The 22,744-nt window shown below is 34.7% G+C and overlaps 1 protein-coding gene across 1 annotated transcript; it reads right to left on the bottom strand.

Annotated features, from left to right (window-relative positions):
• Window positions 1–321: 321 nt before the first annotated feature.
• On the bottom strand, window positions 322–22,245 carry LOC138322820 (lysosomal dipeptide transporter MFSD1-like). Its single transcript, XM_069266945.1, has 14 exons — window positions 21,936–22,245; window positions 16,752–16,822; window positions 10,942–11,048; window positions 10,608–10,717; window positions 9,942–9,997; window positions 9,321–9,470; window positions 5,522–5,677; window positions 4,748–4,863; window positions 4,466–4,566; window positions 3,608–3,716; window positions 2,226–2,366; window positions 1,767–1,906; window positions 1,120–1,234; window positions 322–826 (listed from the first exon to the last, which is right to left on the bottom strand). Exons 2-14 carry the CDS (start codon window positions 16,765–16,767, stop codon window positions 689–691), a joined length of 1,455 nt encoding a protein of 484 aa, XP_069123046.1. The 5' UTR covers window positions 16,768–16,822; window positions 21,936–22,245; the 3' UTR covers window positions 322–688.
• Window positions 22,246–22,744: the final 499 nt, after the last annotated feature.

The following is a 22,744-nucleotide window of genomic DNA, read 5'->3' as shown; positions in this document are numbered from 1 at the left end:
TATCGAACTTGTTAGACAATATTTCTATGTCGATAATCTACTCTTTCGTTCCTACATCTGCTACAGCGCCCACTTGTAAATATTTATGTATAAAATGCCTCATACTTACATTACTTTTACTAATGATGAACGAAACGTAAACTTATTGAAACATTTAGATTGTTTTTCTTTTTTTTTTACATGTTTATCCTTTATACGCCAAATCATGTACTAATCATTCAAACATGATCTCTACTGCTTTTATATAATTTTGCATTATGATAATATATCCTCCTCGCTCCTGAAAATTAATGTGCTTGAAAAATTAGAAGACGAAAGATGTGTAGTTTAAAAGTTTTAATTTTATCAGGTTCTGAAAAGTTTTAAGAAATATGTAGGTATGTCGTAGCAGATTCAGCAGGTTATGATCCATTCCTTTCTTAAACAGCAGCCTTTAGATTAAGTGTTGGTGATTTCACGAGTTCCCTCCCTTTCGTTTAGAGCGAGCTGAAAAACACGCCAATAATGAAATATGCTGCCCTTTAAAAATTGTGTCTCAAATATCCCATTGATGTTCTTCTACTTTATCTCGTTTCGATGATTTAGCGTAAAATGCCTAATAATAGCAGTAGTACATAAATTATCACACGATTTGCGCAGCTATTTTTAAATGTAACTGTTTGTGAAGGAGGTTTTGCCAACATCCGTATCAATGTTCCTCAAATTTCCCGTCCTCGATGCCGTTACTGGTGTACTGTTTATTTAGTTTGTCAGCCATGACGAGTTCTGTAGTGTCAGACATTTCCACTTCTTTGATCTTAATAAATCGTTTATTGACTCCATCACCCTAGAAATAGAACCAAATTGATACAAAATCCTGCAATCACAGCATCAAAATCACCCACATTGCGTTTCATAGCCACAATACGCCAATACTAAAACTTTTCGGTTTAGGATTAGTCTGTTATATACTACATTTGATCATTACAAAAATCAATGATATTATGACGAAAAAATCATTTTTCTTCTTCTAACAAACACTGCAATCATTAAAGCAAAATGAAAAATCAGTAAAGTATTACTAATTTAAATAAATTTGACACATGTTTGGTATTACTATTGGTTTAATTCGTGACTTACGTTTCGTATATCCAATATATTTAACAAAATACCAGAGGCAACAGACATGATTGAAACAGCTGTCATCAATAAAAGAGCATTTTGGTATGCATGTATCTGTTGCTCATAATCACGGCTGAAAAATAGTTTAAACACTTTAAAATTGAAAGTATGTAGTCAAGACATAGGTAATACTGAAAACAGGTTCATAATATAATTCTGGAGTTTATATAATCGTTAGGAGTAGACTTGTCTCTCGCCAAAATCACGTGGTTTGCAGTTACATGCTCAGTGTCGAAAGGTGATTGAAATTGGGCGATAATGAGCGAGACTAATTAAGGCGCTTCGTCGCTTTTTCAATACATTTAATCAAGTTCCTTGTGAACATTTCAATTCATCTATATAAGTAAATATACATTTGTATATGAATTCAACTTTTCATTGCAATGAAAAAGGTATACACATGAACATATATTTCCTAATAATGTCGTTTAATTCAGCACTCAGCGACTCAGATTAAGTGGGATTCCCTCTTAATAATCTCGATTATGGTATGATATCTATGACTCTTATGTATTTGATTTACATTTGGAACAGCCTGATAAACACGCTGCGCGCAAGCTGGTGACCAATTGATTACAAGCTCAGAAATCCATACAAATACTTACCCATTCTTATCCTCGACTATTGTTCCCACTGCCAAATTCATGAGACCAATGGAAAATCTCATTATAAATACTCCTATACCTGCACCCGTCCCAAACACAGCAGGAGGTAGCAGATTGATTGTCACTTGCCACATTATAATCTGTCATTTAAAGTATAACAAACTAGTTTACTTGTGCACTTTATTGCAATGGCAGATGAGTAAATGATACGCTCTTTCTTTCTATGGCATTAACGACTAAATGATTATTTATGTTCATTCATTATGTCATGAACTGCAAAATTATATAGAATTGTTTAAAACATTTGAAGTACATAACATGAAACTACTTTGACGCAGACCTGTAAAACCGCAATTTTAGCAAATATCAAGAAGTATAAATACAATTACAAAATAATAATCCGTCTGTTATTCTAGATTTGACAATAATGATATATATTGGTAGTACATGAATACTTACAACATCAAATGTATATACAGCGCCGATGGCTATTGTCAGTACAGCCGGTGGTATAGACGGACAGTAGGCCAACAGTAGATAAATGGGTATACTAAACACAGTGGCGCAGGTCGCTACCAAACCATTACAATCTATCCTTTTCTAAAATAGGAAACGACATTACAATTTATTTTCTGCATGGTTTGTTTAATTCATTTGACACTGAAATGCCATGTGTACTGATGATCGTACCTGAATCATAAACGCACGATTTTGTTCACAGAGGAAACGACTGTGTTCTATCATTACACAAACAAATCCTTTATCTAAACTCAAAAATTCACAAACTTTTCCTCTGAAATTTATTAGACTATATAAACTATCTTTCAAATTTGTAAAAAAAATGCATACTATATATATATAACCTACAGCTCAAAATAAATGGAATCAAACTTTTAATCTAAATGAAGAAGATTGGAAAAAGATTTATAAACACCCTTTTAACACATGTACAAGTTCAAAACTTCAGTGGCTACAATATAGAATAAATCATAGAATCCTGACTACGAAGATATTTTTACCTAGAAAAGGTAAAGCGGATAATAACATATGTATATTTTGTAGAACTTCTCCAGAAACCATAACACACATACTATGGGACTGTGATAAAACATCAAAGCTGGTAGAACAACTGAGAATAGCAATTATTACAAAAAATCTAGGACTTAGATTCAGTAAACAGGAATTTATATTTGGCAAGAAAGTTAACAATAAACATTCACATTTTAATTTAGACAACTTAATCTTACTTTTAACAAAACAATATATTTATAACTGTAAATGTCTTGAAGCAGATCTTTGCCTAATTGGTTTAAAAAACCACATCAAATTTAAACTGAAAGCTCATAAAATTTTAATAATTAATAGTAACATAAAAAAAATAAACAACAGGTCACAACAGAAATACAACTTTGGCTCCAATTTTAAATTTTAAAACATTAAAAACATACACAAAAACCAATAAAAACTTAAAATAAATATTAGACCTAGGTTTGTCAGAGGTACCTTGTATGTATGTATGTGTGTCCTGCATCTCTCTGATACTTTACAATGTATATTACCTTAAAATTTCAATGTTTGAGAACGTATCCTCTATAAATTATCAGTGAGTTTGTTAGTGTAAATGTGTTGTCCATTGATTGATGTATATTATGAGTATACATGACTACTTTTGTATTAACTAAATTAACTCCAATATACATCATTCATATATGTTGTATAGTATTTGTATGTACAAAACTTTTGAAAATGAATAAAAAATAAATTTAAAAAAAAACTATAACATTATTTCATTGTGATGACCCGTCTAAAAGAGAAGACGTTAAACGTTCAGATAAACATACCAGTAATAGTGCGACTAAAGGAGCTAGGAACACCGGCCCAATGTAAGCCGCCCCGGTCACATAGGACGCCATAACTTTAGAGTAGCCATGCCTCAGCTGAATGTACTGTCTGAAGAAAAAAAATATCTCCATAATAAAAAAAACTTGGTTCTTAATAGTTTTAATCGGTAATTTACAGCCATAGCAAACCAGCATAGAATACAAAACAAAACAAAACAAAAAACTGAGAACGGGGATAGGCATCACATATAAAACATATTTAATAGCTAAACAATAATTAACTAATCCACAATTTACATAATGTAAATCATCATAATTGAACTACTGGTATAATATAAATATCTTATTTGATAGGAAAAATGCTGAATAACATTTGGAAAGACTGTAATGTTTGTGTTATCATAAATTCAGATGGTGACACAGATAAAACATAGTCTCTATTAAATTATTCTATTCGAGTAATCCACGAAGAATAAATAAAACGACCAAAGTGTATGATAAGTATCGTATCTTCAATAAAACGACCAAAGTGTATGTCAAGTATCGTATCTTCATTAGTTTTTTATGTTACTTTTTCGATTTATCAAGTTGAGTCTTTATAAGGATATGAGGTGTTCCTTTCTATTTTTGTGTCTTTTGATAGAGGTTAAACTGCATGTTGCAGTACACATTTCATTTTAATTCTGTATTTCTTTTAGATAATTGATCTTTGACCACGGCTTTTAAAAGCTTACACACATGCAATTCCATACATTTCTATTGTAATTAAAAATACTTAACTAAAACATAATGAAGACTATTTATAGATTTACATAATTGTATTCTTACCTAGACCGTATCACTACCCGCCATACTTACGATGCATTGGCTACGAAAGAGAAGAATGAGCAGAAGTGAAATCCAATCATGGACACGTGTATCCAAAACGTCTTGGGTATACTAGTAATGTCAGTAATTTTCTGAAACATATGAACTTATGTTGACATTTTGGCTATGGTGTAATATTGCATGCAAAGGAAGTACACTGTATTTCCCTCTTACTAACATTGTAAACTACATGTGCCCGTTTCTCTTGATTTGCTATGAGGTTTTTATTTTACAGTTTGTTTTCTTCACGTGCCTCAATCAATGGTAACTTACAATAGGTCTACTAGCCATCTGTTTTTGGGACTCTGCGTCTAGTTTTTTGGTTCCTCGAGCGTCAAGATAAGCCATCCAGAATGCAGCGAGGATACCCATGGAACAGATTATTGCTCCTAGAATTAAATAAAAATTATGAGTGAAACGCCATGAGGACGACATGGTTTTATTCAGCGAGATATTATAGTGATTCCAAAAGCCATAACGGGTAACGTTTCATTCTTTTATCAATTTTGAGATTTGCATGTCACATAATTGCGGCGGAAAGAACAAATTAGGGTGTCGAATGTTATAGGAAACCGATTAGTAAAAGTAAACAGTTTATCTTGTAATAATTTATCCCAAACCATACTAACGTAAGAAATATAAGTATGTAATATAATAGCATACGAGTTAGCTCCCTTTTCTATCAAACCAATTGCCAATTTCATTTTTAGTTCGGTGTTTTAATTTGATTATCACATACATCGTTCAAGAGAGTAAAAGTTCACTGATTAGGCAAATTCTCGCTATATATCTGTTACAAATCATATTTTGATCACAGGGACTTATTCCTATTCATTCTTTTTTCATAGAATGTCTTCATTTTAATGAATTTTGACTAGTGTGAACTATTGTTTTCTTAAATTTTCCATCTTTAATACATATAAATCATGTATTGGTCTATATATACATATTGCAGTCAGGCAATCTTTATTTCCTCCTTATTAGGAGATTAGTGTTGACAATGTTTTACATGTATGTATTTCCACATAAATATTTCGTGTTACTTACCAATCCAGAGAGACCACACAAAGCCGAACTGGACGGCGATATTAGCTGTCACTAAGAAGTTAAGTAATGTACCACCCCGACGTGTTAGAATGACCAAACTGACCGCTAGAACAGAATCCTCGGCGAACCAGTGAGCGACTACACGGTCCTGTACGACTACAAAGAAACGGGACAGTGAGGACAAGCATTGTGACTGTCAGATTCAGATAGAGATTCAAACACGAACGATCCTAAAATGGTATCCCACTACCACTGATAGAACTACCTAAAATGGTATCCCACTATCACTGATAGAACTACCTAAAATGGTATCCCACTACCACTGATAGACTTACCTAAAATGGTATCCCACTACCACTGATAGAACTTAAATGGTATCCACTACCACTGATAAACTACCTAAAATGGTATCCCACTACCACTGATAGAACTTCCTAAAATGGTATCCCACTACCACTGATAGAACACCTAAAATGGTATCCCACTATCACTGATAGAACTACCTAAAATGGTATCCCACTACCACTGATAACATATAGACTACTAAAATGGTATCCCACCTGATAGACTACTAAAATGGTATCCCACTACCACTGATAGAACTACCTAAAATGGTATCCCACTACCACTGATAGAACTACCTAAAATGGTATCCCACTACCACTGATAGAACTACCTAAAATGGCATCCCACTACCAGTGATAGACTTACCTAAAATGGTATCCCACTACCACTGATAGAACTACCTAAAATGGTATCCCACTACCACTGATAGAACTACCTAAAATGGTATCCCACTACCACTGATAGAACTACCTAAAATGGTATCCCACTACCACTGATAGAACTTACCTAAAATGGTATCCCACTACACTGATAGACTACCTAAAATGGTATCCCACTACCATGTATAGACTACCTAAAATGGTATCCCACTACCACTGATAGAACTACCTAAAATGGTATCCCACTACACTGATAGACTACCTAAATGGTACCCACCCATGATAGACTACCTAAAATGGTATCCCTACCACTAATACATCTGATAGAACTACCTAAAATGGATCCACATACCACTGATAGAACTACCTAAATGGTATCCCACTACCACTGACTATAAATGGTAACTGATAGAACTACCTAAAATAAAATGACTACAAATGGTATCCACTACCACTGATAAATGGTATCCCACTAGAACACCTAAAATGGTATGATAGAACTACCTAAAATGGATCCCACTACCACTGATAGAACTACCTAAAATGGTATCCCACTACACTGATAGAACTACCTAAAATGGTATCCACTCCACTGATAGAACACTAAAATGGTATCCCACTACACTGATAGAACTACCTAAAATGGTATCCCACTACACTGATAGAACTACCTAAAATGGTATCCCACTACACTGATAGAACTACCTAAAATGGTATCCCACTATCACTGATAGAACTACCTAAAATGGTATCCCACTACCTGATAGAACTACCTAAAATGGTATCCCACTATCCACTATCACTGATGAACTACCTAAATTGAAGACTACTATCCCACTACACTGATAGAATACCTAAAATGGTATCCCATACACTGATAGAACACCTAAAATGGTAACTAACTGATAGAACTACCTAAAATGGTATCCCACTATCACTGATAGAACTACCTAAAATGGTATCCCACTATCACTGATCACTGATAGAACTATAAACCCTAAAATGGTATCCCACTACCACTGATAGAACTACCTAAAATGGTATCCCACTACCACTGATAGAACTACCTAAAATGGTATCCCACTACCACTGATAGAACTACCTAAAATGGTATCCCACTACCACTGATAGACTTACCTAAAATGGTATCCCACTACCACTGATAGAACTACCTAAAATGGTATCCCACTACCACTGATAGAACTACCTAAAATGGTATCCCACTACCACTGATAGAACTACCTAAAATGGTATCCCACTACCACTGATAGAACTACCTAAAATGGTATCCCACTATCACTGATAGAACTACCTAAAATGGTATCCCACTATCACTGATAGATAGACTACCCACTAAAATGGTATCCCACTACCACTGATAGAACTACCTAAAATGGTATCCCACTACCACTGATAGAACTACCTAAAATGGTATCCCACTATCACTGATAGAACTACCTAAAATGGTATCCCACTATCACTGATTAGAACTACCTAAAATGGTATCCCACTACCACTGATAGAACTACCTAAAATGGTATCCCACTACACTGATAAATACCTAAAATGGTATCCCACTCACTGATAGATAGAACTACCTAAAATGGTATCCCACATATACTGACTGGTATCCCAGAAGAACTACCTAAAATGGTATCCCACTATCACTGATAGAACACCTAAAATGGTATCCCACTACCACTGATAGAACACCTAAAATGGTATCCCACTATCACTGATAGAACACCTAAAATGGTATCCCACTAATAAACACTAAAATGGTATCCCACTATCACTGATAGACTACTACCTAAAAATGGTATCCCACTACCACTGATAGAACACCTAAAATGGATCCACTACACTGATAGAATACCAAAATGGTATCCCACTACCACTGATAGAACTACCTACCTAAAATGGTATCCCACTACACTGATAGAACTCCTAAAATGGTATCCCACTATCACTGATAGAACTACCTAAAATGGTATCCCACTACCACTGATAGAACTACCTAAAATGGTATCCCACTACCACTGATAGACTTACCTAAAATGGTATCCCACTACCACTGATAGAACTACCTAAAATGGTATCCCACTACCACTGATAGAACTACCTAAAATGGTATCCCACTACCACTGATAGAACTACCTAAAATGGTATCCCACTACCACTGATAGAACTACCTAAAATGGTATCCCACTACCACTGATAGAACTACCTAAAATGGTATCCCACTATCACTGATAGAACTACCTAAAATGGTATCCCACTACCACTGATAGAACACCTAAAATGGTATCCCACTACCACTGATAGAACTACCTAAAATGGTATCCCACTACCACTGATAGAACTACCTAAAATGGTATCCCACTACCACTGATAGAACTACCTAAAATGGTATCCCACTACCACTGATAGAACTACCTAAAATGGTATCCCACTACCACTGATAGAACTAAAGGTATCCACTACCACTAAAACTAAAATGGTATCCCACTACACTGATAACTACCTAAAATGGTATCCCACTACCACTGATAGAACTACCTAAAATGGTATCCCACTACCACTGATAGAACCTAAATGGTATCCCACTACCACTGATAGAACATAAAATGGTATCCCACTACCACTGATAGAACTACCTAAAATGGATCCCACTACCACTGATAGAACTACCTAAAATGGTATCCCACTATCACTGATAGAACTACCTAAAATGGTATCCGACTATCACTGATAGAACTACCTAAAATGGTATCTACACTGATAGAACACTAAATGCATCCACTACAGTGATAGATCTACCTAAAATAGTATCCCACTACCAGTGATAGAACTGCCTAAAATGGTATCCCACTACCACTATCCGTTCAGCTAGTTTGCCCAATAAAAACGAAACGAGTGAGAAAAAAACTTCAAGCAAGCTGTATTATAAATGTGTAAATCTAAATTAAAAAGCAAATATTGCCTGTTTGTTACATGTTTAATTGCAGTAATATATTTATGAATTATGACTTCAGTATTAATAATCTAACTTTCAATGTCACATAAAGCCTCACTTCTCATCGGACCATCTCCAAATCCAAGAAGCATTCTTCCCAATATCATTAGCGGGAACATAGCTGAGGTATTCCGGAGTACCTCAGTTCCAGCAATAGCAAATAGGTTTGATCCTAGGGATGTCAGAATGATTATCAACACAGCAGATACTGAAACACATGACACAGCAAGATAAATTAGTGTAAACAATAGTTTGTCTTTTCTAATTCTAACATTAATTCATTAATTAATATTTTGGTGTCATTATGACAACTGATAGTCGTTTATGATTGCGACTTCAATAGAATGCATATGACTTTACAAAATTTGCATGACGATGACGGGAAGGGCGCTCACTGTTCAGGAGAACCTGGTTTGTGTACTATTCTCAATTTTACTGATTGTTTCACCATGCCGTTAGTTTTTACATCAACTATTTCCAAGTCCAGGAAATATATTTACTAACCGACAACTTTTTTGTCATTACATGGTAATCTAAGATAAATGTTATGGATTTAGAGAAAACTGCAAAATATTTAAAACCAAAAGTCGTTCTATGCAAATATATCAATGGTAAAAGTTTTCTGTAGCATGTTTTAAATCTAATAGTATATAGAATAGCCTTCAATCGCAACACATACCTCTATTTCCCATTCTATCTATTACATATCCTGATAAAAGTGACAGCACCGATGATCTGGAAAACAAAACAATCAGTCATTTCATGGAATATCGATAACCTCGATATCATCAACATTGCATTGGGTATTACATTCAAGTTCATACACGTGATGATCGACTGAAGAAATTGGCATTTTTGCGTTTATTTGAAGTATAAAGATTAAGGATTAAACCAGAAGTGGATAGAGGTTTGTCCCCTGTGTCCATCACATTAACATAAAAGATGTAAGATATAAGGGTTTAAAAGTGTTGGCGTTGTAAAGGATCAGCCAAAATGGAGATAGTTTTCCCGTTGTCAGTATAATATATCCAGTTGGGATGTGCTATTTGCTGTCTTTGGTTGTGTGCTTCGGTGATATAGAATTGTAAAATGGGAAAGAGTTTCACTTTTTCAAGAATACACATCTTGACATACCACGGTTTCCCAACACTGACCCATATATCACACGCGACACGTCTCATACAGGGATGACCATCCTTAAATAACCTTAACCGTATGCGAAGACGTCAATGCCCATTGCTGGCAACTTTCCTGTGATAACTACATTTCTCCGACAGCTTTCATGACCTTGCATTACCCATTTCTCCTCTTACAAATATTAGATATCCCTGTTGGTAATACATACGTCCAGTAGAGAAAAGAATGAAGTAAGTTATAGTGCGTGGGTCCGAGTCCCAGACAGGTGTCACAACAGCCTCCAGTTATCATGCTTTCGTTAGACTGACAATGCATCTCCTACAAACAAAGAAATAGATAGAGGTTTGGATTCTGACAACATATTTCCAGTCAATTATTTATTCTCTGTGCTGTAAATATAAGCAAATATGATGACAAAACCTGTGTTAAGAATGAAAGTTAGTTTAGTTCTGATAATATTAGGTATTGTAGTTTAAATAACAAGAGCCTGCTTTCAAAAAGAATGTTCTAATAGATAAAATAAGAATCAAAGTTTCACTTACCTCTCCGGACACGAAATCCACTTGTAATGAACTCGGCATGTCTACACAGAAATATACTCCAAACACCAATACACAGTCGCAAAACAAAATGGCGTAACGCCATTTCCCTATAACAGATAAAAGTGTTGGCCTGTATTATAACTAACTATTTTTGGTACAGGGAATATTAACAAAATCATATAGATATGTGACTTGAAATTGTTGTGAAATCACATTGTTTCCCGATGTAGCAATTCAATATAAATTTTATCACATAATCTGCAAAATAACTAGTCATTTTGCTTGACAATAAACCATTCATCGTGAAGTCATGACAGAATCAAGGAATTGACGTGGCATCGCGATACGAGGAAGACGTTGAAATTCTCCGAGTTTAAGGTTGCTGTTGTTAAGTGAAAAAATATCTTGAATTTCTATTCAGTTCATATGATTTTTTTTATAAAACTCGTCTCGAAGTTTTGTTTTTTTTTTTATTTCAAAGGATCGCAAAGAGACTCGTTTCATAAATCTCAAATAAAAATAATATGAGAATAAGAATCCTGCATAATCATATACATAAATATGTTATTGTATAATTTTACTAATATGCTTTTGATACCATTCTTGTTGTAGATAGAGTTAAACATAAGTTGAGACAGTAAAGCCGTTCAATAGCTGGTAATAGCATTAAAGTTACAATACTATCTGATTAAAAGGTAATTTTAAGTTAGATTTGACCTCGATAGTGTTAGTATTTGTAGATTTAGTTAAGTTATATCAATAATATTTGTAATTATTGTGACTTCGGTACAGCAATTGATGAAAGTCGACGCTTGTGAGCTTGCCTCCATTTGAAACTTGTCGTCATAGGAGTAATGATTGTTGCTGAGTAGGACCAAAATGGGACCACTTCCGATATGTTCAATATATACGGTATATATTTGATTTTGTATTAAAAGTTTCCTAAACCTTACCGCCCATCTTGACTTCTATTTAGTCTTATGTCTGTATTATGTATCAATATTTATTTTTTCAGAATTCCTGCGGATACGTATAATGGTACTGTAAGTACGTAGTCTGAATTCTTCTCAATGTATTCAATATTTCAGGAGGTTGATAACTTACGTTTCTTGCTGTTGTAAAGTCATGATATGATCATTATTATTCGGTAAATATTGGCTTTTATGTTATGGATTTTTGTGATTCCTTGGTTGACATCATTCCAATGCCTTGTCCTAGTCATACGAAAATTAACACCGGCTCAGATAACAATGCTTACTTAACGAATACTGCAGAAGCTATTATAATAGAAAAAGAACGATAAACAAATCGATTGTTTTCCGTTTTAGCTTTAATTTATTTATAACCTTAACTATTGATTTGCAATATAAAATCAAAGCAAACTAATTACCATCGATTTATAACGACTCTCGGCCTTACTAATATATCGGGAATCATTAATCTTTTAGCAAGATCTTGTGAAAGTCACTAAATCAGTATTAAAGGAACTGCCGTACGTATCACGGACAAATCCAAGAAGAGTTATATGTAGGCGCATTTGACACGTTGAAAGTGCTTATATTTTTGTTATAAGCAATGTCTAGCGAATAATTTACTATGTGTATCTATCCTAAAGTGTTTGTTTATGAATTCATTGTGTTCTTAGCATAATTAGAATGTCCTAGAAAGTTTTGTATATCTTATTTTAATACATTTTTCGTTAGAAAACGATTCAAAATATATCATTGTAGCGTTTGTTTGGAAATGAAGTTCACTAAGGGGAGATCAGACGTTTAGAGGGTCAAAAGAATAATTAGAAGTATCATTTATAATTTAATACCACATGTTGATCATTATTATAGGAACATATCATACGTACACCTGCTGCAGATATTGATCTCATAGCGTTTATTACTCATTTTGACAAGATAACGGTACACCTGTGAAGTTTACGTCTATACAACAGCTGGTCGTCGATATAATATATATAAACTGTGAATCTCATTTTACATACAAATGTACTTATATATGTTGGATATTGCCCATTGGTCACGAAACGCATCTTTTGAACAATATCTTACGTTTAATCGTAATCAGTACTCCATTCCATAATAAAGGGCATAGTGCCGTGGATTCTTTTTGAAGGCAATTAACTATATTTTTTTTATATTTTTATCTGGAAATTAAAGAAGATCAAACTTTTTAATGGTGGTATTGGTGTAAAGTAAGAAACTTCTTTAACTGAAGAAAAATACTAAATCGCCTGCTCCTGTTTTTGATAGAGAATAACTATGATTCGTCACCGGTGGAGCGTCTTGGGTAAACAAAGCGTCATGTCTCCCTACCGCTAGGGCATTGAATTGTTTATTATACCGAACAAAGTTTTTCTCGCGCTAGAATACAAGTCCAACTTAATGGCTAGACTTAAGTTTTTTGCCCAAAACACTGTTGACGTGTTGGGCTAATGTTACAGGTATTGTTCATTAATAAGATAAACATACCGTATCTTTCAGCCCAAATCAATTCCCTTTAGCATGTTACATCATATAAACATTACATCGAGTGTAATTGTGTTATCTGTATCTTTTATCATAAAAATATTACTAAATTCGTCGGTCAAAGGCAGACGGAAGCGTCGTCTGCCATCCATTTTTTTTTTTTTTTGTTATTGGAATACCTCGGAGAGTTCCGTTACACGAACGACAACTCTTGCTAAACGTAAGAGAGGTTTCGCATGGGGGAAACATGATTTTTGAACATGACGTTCAGCGGGATACACGATGTTTTGTCGCCCGCACACGTGACGTCTCTCGACAAATCAGCGACTGTGACTCATCGGTGAGGTATAATAATATACGTTATAGCCCTCTGTGGAGGGATACATCGAGAATTGTCTCCCTGGAAATAGTTATTTTCTCGAGGGTGAAGTCATAGCCATAGGGACATAATTATTTTATTATACCGAACAAAATTCTAATAAATCCATTTATTTGTTATTAGTCTGGTTTAAGAACTCAAAAATGTTTCCCAACAATGTTGCATAATTGTCGGACTGTTGGTTAACGATGCAGACGACGTCAATTTCCGGGGAGATATCTAACTTATGCAATGTCATGTGATAAATCCAATTAGAACATTCTAAATGAAAGTAAGGTATAATAATGACAGTTATATTTCATCGAATGAAGTGAACAATATAAAAGTAAACAAATCACGAAACGTAATATAACTGTTAATCATCAAGAAACAACGAATATTCTATTTGTTATATTATTTTTTGTTTTTCTATTCTAGGTCTTAACTGATATACTGATTCAAGTACTCCTTTACTTCATACTTCATATGATTGCAATCATAAGGAAAATCAAACTGTACACCTTTAAAAAAGTGTCTACCATACCGACAAAAAAGCACGAACAATATCCTTAGATTGTTCATAGTAAAAATGTATCTGCTGTAAGATAATTTATGCATTTCCAGTACAACGAGGTATGTGTGATCAAATGAGATGAGTGTTTCGGCCTGTTTGGTTATTTCGAATTCATGTAAATAAACACCTGTGTGACTATGATCACTTTACCTTCACGAGAATGGAATTTTATACAGCAGTACAAATAAATTATAAATGTTTATTTCCACCATATTAAATCTAAAAAATGAATAAAGACCACGAGGAAGTATATTTGATAAGATTATTTTTAAAACGAAGAGGCCAACGCTTTTGCAAATGAGGGATTAGCTATTAACAAGATTTTGGTGTAGTGTTAAAATCCACCCTATGAAAATCTCACCATGGTCTATAAAAGTGGGATGACTTGTTCGCACTTTATTAGTATGATTTGACTGGGTGGGGTCAGCTATCCGGTATCTCTGTCGTTATTGTTAAGTAAGATCATTGGAATGAGAGCTGACACAACACAACATACATGTACCACAGCCTCCCAAAATATACAGACATTCACACAAACACAATGCATGAAGAGGAGACCGTCTCTAGACGACCCTGGCTGTTAATAGGACGTAAATATACAGACATTCACACAAACACAATGCATGAAGGGAGGACCGTCTCTAGACGACCCTGGCTGTTAATAGGACGTAAATATACAGACATTCACACAAACACAATGCATGAAGAGGAGACCGTCTCTAGACGACCCTGGCTGTTAATAGGACGTAAATATACAGACATTCACACAAACACAATGCATGAAGGGGGGACCGTCTCTAGACGACCCTGGCTGTTAATAGGACGTAAATATACAGACATTCACACAAACACAATGCATGAAGAGGAGACCGTCTCTAGACGACCCTGGCGGTTAATAGGACGTAAATATACAGACATTCATACAAACACAATGCATGAAGGGGAGACCTCTCTAGACGACCCTGGCTGTTATTAGGACGTAAATATACAAACATTCATACAAACACAATGCATGAAGGGGAGACCGTCTGTAGACGACCCTGGCTGTTATTAGGACGTAAATATACAAACATTCATACAAACACAATGCATGAAGGGGAGACCGTCTCTAGACGACCCTGGCTGTTATTAGGACGTAAATATACAGACATTCATACAAACACAATGCATGAAGGGGAGACCGTCTCTAGACGACCCTGGCTTTTAATAGGACGTAAATGCATGCATATGAAGCCGTCTCTAGACGACCCTGGCTGTTGATAGGACGTAAATATACAGACATTCATACAAACACAATGCATGAAGGGGAGACCGTCTCTAGACGACCCTGGCTTTTAATAGGACGTAAATGCATGCATATGAAGCCGTCTCTAGACGACCCTGGCTGTTAATAGGACGTAAATGCATGCATATGAAGCCGTCTCTAGACGACCCTGGCTGTTAATAGGACGAAGTAAATATACAAACATTCATACAAACACAATGCATGAAGGGATTGCCGTCTCTGTACAACCCTGGCTGTTAATAGGACAATATATTAAATTTACAGATATTCATACAAACACAAGGCATGAAGGAAAGGCTGTCCTTGAACGACCCTGACTGTTGATAAGACGTAAATATTCAATATTTTCAAGATATTCATACAGACACAATATATGAAGGGCAAGCCGTCCTGGGAAGACATACAGACATTCAATTAATACAATGCATGAAGAGGAGTCCGTCCTTTGACGACCCTGGCTGTTAATAGGAGATAAATAGGGGTCAAAGAAGTAATATCAACAGGATTTTCCAGACGACACGGGATCCCATCAAACGTAAGTCTGTAGGATACGAATTACTTCAAATTTTTGAGATCATGGACAATGAAGTAATTCCAACCGTGTGGATAAAACAATTGTCAAATTTCCGAGGCGATCTGCCCCTTTATCAAAACACACAAAATGAACCCGATTATATAATATGGTGCGAACGGTAATACGGGACAATGAAATTAGACAAATATTCAACAGCACAATGGATGTAAATATACAGACATTAACACGTTTCATGAAGAGGAGTCCGTCCCTGGACGACCCTGGCTGTTAATAGATGACAAACAGACATTCATACAACGACCAGAAAAGTTTATTCTAGCCGTTCAATTTTTTCACGATTTGGCTTTCAGAATATAATTGATTTAACAATTTGCAATATTTTGCGGATCAAAGTTTTGGTATCATAACAATGTCCAAAACCGCGGAAAAACCGGCTATATGGTATATTTCTAACCAAATATTACTATTTAAAGACATGCACAAAGGAACCTGTAAAACAACGAATGATTTTGCAATATCCAATTAATTTAAACCGTGCTTTTCACCATGCATTGAAGTATAGATAATAATCAATAACTCACATTCGTATGGTTTCATCTTGTCTCATATATCATGTGACATCAGAGAACGGGGGCCCATGCATATGTTCACGCTGTAATATAAATGACATTTATTAAGTAAAACGTCGAGACCATGTGTCAAATATGTTGATGCTATTCCATGTCAGTGGCCATAATACATTTAATTTTTGTTTGTTATCTTAGTTTTAATTTTTCAAATAATCAATCTTTATATATCCTTGCCAACTCTTTAAAGGTTCCAAATGCATTATTTGCACGTAATTAATGTACATACGCAGAAAATGCTTCTGTCATCTGATGCCTATACGCAATCGTCCCGCCTTTACTAAAGATATTAAAATTGAATAGTATCTATAATTTATGCTAAAGCAGCAGCTTTATGCCATTAATTTCAAATTCCATCACAAGCTGTGGAATAATAACAACCATAGCATATTTAGAATACGATACAGAAATATTCAATTTACACGGTGTGTATATACAGAAGTCGTTATAAAATCAGTTAATAAAGATCAGACGTGTAATATTGATACTTCCTATCGGAAGATAATATCCGCAGTGTCCATTACGTGCGTGAAACTCTCCACAATAAAATATTTTACATGTGTATTACAATATTCTACTGATTAATGGGCTATATAGATCATGTAATGCAATACATCGGCTGTTGTGAGAAGGCTATTCCCCAAACCAATTATCGATTAGCTAATATGGTCTATGGACAAATGAACCAACTGAACTATATAAACAGATGGTGAACTTTCGTATATAAAGATTATTAAAAAGTGTTATAATCTTTATTACTCATGTGTAACATGGTAAGTATGAAGTCAGCGTATTGAAATTGATGGCGTCCAAAAAAATGAAAATACAAATATATATATATAATGGTGTATGGTATTTTTCTAACCAATATATATATATTATAAGACTATTTCATATGTGGATATGAAGGATAGGGATATTCTACTCGAGGGTCACAAAATGTAGTAAAACCCGAGGCTTGCCGAGGGTTTTGCAACATTTTGTGATCCCGAGGGTAGAATATCCCTATCCTTCATATCCACTTATTAAAGAGTATTTTTCTTTCATACCTCGACGTTTTATTGCAATTTTACAACTATAATATCCCGCCATTTTGAAATAAATTCGAAGAAATCCACGGCTGAAAGTCAATTTTTCACACAAAAATTACGTGATATTTTCAACAAAAATTCCGTTGTTTGCATCTTTTATAGTAAAACCAGTCAAATTTGTGAAAAAAAAAAGATGTGATTTATTTATATAATATATATTTCCTTTCATACTTCATACCTAGGTGTAATACTGGCTGGTCCAGGGCAATACACTCATGTCGCCTGAGGCTGTATTGCATGGCTACCCATGCAATAAAGTATCGTGACGTCACGGCGTCAACAAAATATATATTTCCTCGGTAAAAATTTAAACATTTTTTTTTCACAAAAATATGACTTGTGTTGAAAATATCACGTAATTTTTATGTATGGAAAATTAACTTCCAGTCGTGGATTTCTTCAAATTCATTTCAAAATGGCGTGATATTATGGTTGTAAAATTGCAATAAAACGTCGAGGTATGAAAGAAAAATACTCTTTCATAAGTGGATATGAAGGATAGGGATATTCTACCCTTCATATCCACATATGAAAGAGTCTTATAATATTTGGTCATTTGACTCAAGGGCCAGGATAATTTATAGCTTAGATTGTGCGATGTCCGTTCGCTGGTTCCAAGTTCCCTCTAGTAATTTTTATGTTGTCCTGTCGGACTAAGTGTTTTTATTTCAAGTTGGTCCGCAATCCAAAATGGTTTCCACAGCAGCTATTTTGAACAACAAAAATTTGTTTTAAACTTCTCTAGTTCCTCTGGAGATTGGTGTGATTGACATAAAACTAATAGTAAGGAGTTAAAGTAATGGCAGCCCATAATGTGTTTTTATCGGCGTTGGGACAAGCGTTTCCTTGGCTGATATGGCTATCGTTTTGTAAAAGGTTTGCGCAAGCACAAGAAATATTTCTACAAAGTTCTACAAATACGGTTGAGCTAGAATGATCCTGACCAAGTGTTATCTTTCGGATAGGTTTGAAATTTTAAGATGGCAGTTATAGCAATGTAAAGGAATACAGTCCAAAAAGTAGTATATTAATACAATATACAATACATGGTCAGCAGTTAGTCACAAAACCAAGGTGGGTGCTAAACTTTTTTGTCATTTATCCCCAAGGAGTGTTGTATGTTTTGATTTTTAATTCTTAGATCGACGTATAGATGAAGGATGTTTAATTCAAGCTGTCTTGAATTACATTTAAAATATTTAATCAATATGATAAGTGTGTTATGTATGTACGTATAGCATATACATGTATATATGCAGGCTGATATTTCAATTTTATCGCCATAATAAGCCCAATACATACACTTATCATAGGTATATCTATATACTTTTGTACTTCTTTAACTAGTAAACTGATGTTCTAATCACCTAGTCAATGTCCGCCAATTTGCCAACCATCCACCCTATTGATAATTAAGTAATTTTGCCAAAAAACTGTCAATATAAAATTACGGAAATTCGATAAATTTAACAGCTTCTTATCGACCGATCGTACATGGTAATGTATTTAAATTTGAAACACACAGACTAGAAATTATGTGCATTTCGAATATGTGAAATGCAATTATGTAAGGATAGTCTACCTGTGGGACACTTGCATTTTTGAGAAGTCTTTTCGCATGTTTATTCCAAGATTGATGTAGATGGTGTCTCGTTGTGATAGCTGAATCTCCTTTCGATATGCTCTGTATAATGTGTAGTCGCGATGTATCTAATGTAGGCCTGTTGGTTATGAAAGTTCAAAGGGCATAAGAACAATTTAATTACCAAGAGTGAATATTTGAGATTGAGTGCGTAAATAAGGTGAAATATGAAATTAGTATCAATGGGAGGGTCGGACCTTCGATAACTTTTTCTCTATTAATGGTTATGCAATAACCAGGTACGGTACAAGTGTGTCTAAATTGTGATATGCTGTCTTGAGGTGCTTTCAGCACTAAATGTCAACCTTATCGCGTTTTTAACCGCGAGAACATTTTAGTGGCTCTCCATGATTTACATAGCTAGACTTGACTTATTCTTAAACATCGTCTCTTTAATAGCGAAGTCTGTTTTGAAATGTAAATAAGTTTACACGAGGAATGATGGGTGTCTTCTGTCAACACGGCTTCGTTCTGCTCTGGTTCATTGTATTATGGACCTATTCAGTTACAACCAATTATACCATTACTTATACCCCCTCTATCAATGTCCTTATTTGCTTTTTAACCCTCTTGATACCATGTTCACTTATATCAAAACCCAAAGACTGATATTCAGAGTTTATTATACCAAATTTAGAAATTAAATTCGCTGAGCTGGAAAGACTTTTCCGGGTGATAAAAACCTCCTGGAAACTAGTATTTGACGTAAACTTTAAATTCTATGCATAGCAGGCAAATACGCTATGTTTAAAAATTATTATCATCGCACTGGATAACTGTGTCAAGGAATAGAAATGAACACTGCAGAAAAGCCTTTCGACTGTCTTACAAATCCGCGACTTAACCCGGCCTAGGTCATTCAATCAAAAACAACATGTGTAGCGACAAAAGGACATGTAACAGGTTAAAACATACAACTTTGTCGTCGCATATAGAGAAAACGTATCTCTCTCCAAAACATGAGTCGACTGTTAAACATCTTTTTCGTCTAGTACCAAGTCTGTTTAGAGTATAAACCTGCTAAGCACTTAATCATAGAGATGGTGAAGGTAGATTGGCTTTGACAGGATTGGCAGAGGCAACAACACGGCATGTCTTTATATGACTTTCACGCTTTTCGTACATAGTGAGATAACACCGTGTTGTTAACTATTCAATCAGTGACGTATATATTACGACAGAATATTATGAAGACGGTTACATGCCCGCATTATAAGGTGACGAACATCACTACCTCTCTTACAAATAGGATAACGTCTCTGAATGATAATGCGAAACAAAACAAAACAAAAACAATGACTCCCGCTTTTAACTCATATCAACTGGTTGAAAAGAAAACAAAATGTCTATCAAGCGTAATCTATAGTTTACCATCGGTAGTAACAACTGGACTGATCTCAATGCTTTGTACTATTGTTTAAAAATGCAGAAGTAAAAAAATATTAGAATGAATACCCCATCTATGTACCGCCTATTCTTCATTCAGGTCATATAGCTTAAAGCCTTTGTTCGTAAAACACCTCGATACGAGATTCTCTGGCGTAAAAAAACGGCAGTGAATTGTTTATGACACAGCCGCCGTGAAGTGTTTTAGCTTATACCAAGGGAACTCAGAACTCTATTTTTGTGTCGGCAGCATGTAATCAGACTCTAGTTCGAAATAAAAGCAGTGTCAAACATATATGCATCGGCTATTTTATCACAATATAAAAGTTGGGGCTTTCATACAATGGACGCATTGATGGTCAATTGATTTCATTAGTATAACGTCATATAAACAGCCGCGGACATTTTTGAACGTGCCAGGTTTAGACAGTGGATAAATGCCGGAATACTCGGAGATAACCACCTACCATCGGCAACTTCCTAATATTGCATTTTAAATGACCCAGAGGTTGAGGGCTTACGGTGATATGTCAGGTCATCTTAACCGCGGATACGTTGATGATTTGAAAAATCATTGATTGATAATTAAGGAAGATTTTTGAATTTATAGGATTTCATTCCATCCTTAATAATAATTTTGGTTTAAAATATATTTCAGCAAAACATTAATGCAACTGCATTCTGATTCTGATTTAGGGTAAAATGTTCCATGCATTTGTATATTCTACTATTCCAATCATTTATACTAGACGTCATTATACAAACGTTTTTCGGATTCATCACCGGATGACTGTATTGGTGATGTAATAAGATGTTATACAACTGTGCACTAGTTATAGTTACTTCTGCTGATAAGTCGGTATCCTTTACTTTGAATATAAAAACTAGGAGTAGTAAACCATCAAATGAACATGAAATGCTTTTGTAAATGAACGAATTCCTGAATTGCACAATAAGTAAAACCCTAAAGATAACCAATTCAGAAAAAAATAAAAAGGAAATTGTAATAATGACACTCACCGCAAACAATGTAGATTTGTACGCCGAATTCTGCGGCCGTGGTGAGGTAATATGATGTAACTCCTTGCCGATTCTTATGTATATTTTGTCTTGTTGACACTGAGCAAGACTTAAATGTACCAGATGAATACTGTCCTATACATTGTAATGAAGTCCATCCTTCTGTATTCCTCTCCTCGATATGGACTGATACACTTGATATGTCACAGTGCTAGGTATATAGCCACCACCATCAATACACAATGGCTTTCTGCTCGCTGGTAGATTTGTCAACTTTAACTAAATTTATCTTTAAAATACTGCTGTTTTTGTTTGTTTCTAATTGCATGCCTTACCATACAAACTTACTGCATTAAAAAACCGTCTTTTGTAGCGTTTGCACACCAATCCATGGAAAGGAAATAGGACCATATAACAACATAATGCATCATGTAAGATAATGCTTCAGTTTATTGTGGTTCTGCTGCGAAAAGATATGTTAGCTTTAGGGGATCACTAATTCTTATTTCCAAGCCACTGCTTATATACGGTAATTTCCAATACTTTTAATCTTTGTTGGGATAACTCGTTATCATATTGTTCTACAACAATACAAACAAAAACATACAGGAAACTAATCGAAATGACTGAAAAAATTATTTTGTTTCTGAGATTAAAATGACCAAGCAAAGAAAATATGGAACACCTGATGCTGAAAATTAATACTTAGTCGTGCGGGTCCATCATACTGCGCGACCATTGGTATCGATCCAGTATCATTATGAATGCATGCATAATTATATATCTGCATATTTGTGTTTTAGATATTA

Source organism: Argopecten irradians, chromosome 5 (genome assembly GCF_041381155.1).
Source record: "Argopecten irradians isolate NY chromosome 5, Ai_NY, whole genome shotgun sequence".
Lineage (NCBI taxonomy): Eukaryota > Metazoa > Mollusca > Bivalvia > Pectinida > Pectinidae > Argopecten > Argopecten irradians.
The sequence above is the reverse complement of the archived record's forward strand: the minus strand, read 5'-3'. Positions and strand labels throughout refer to the sequence as shown.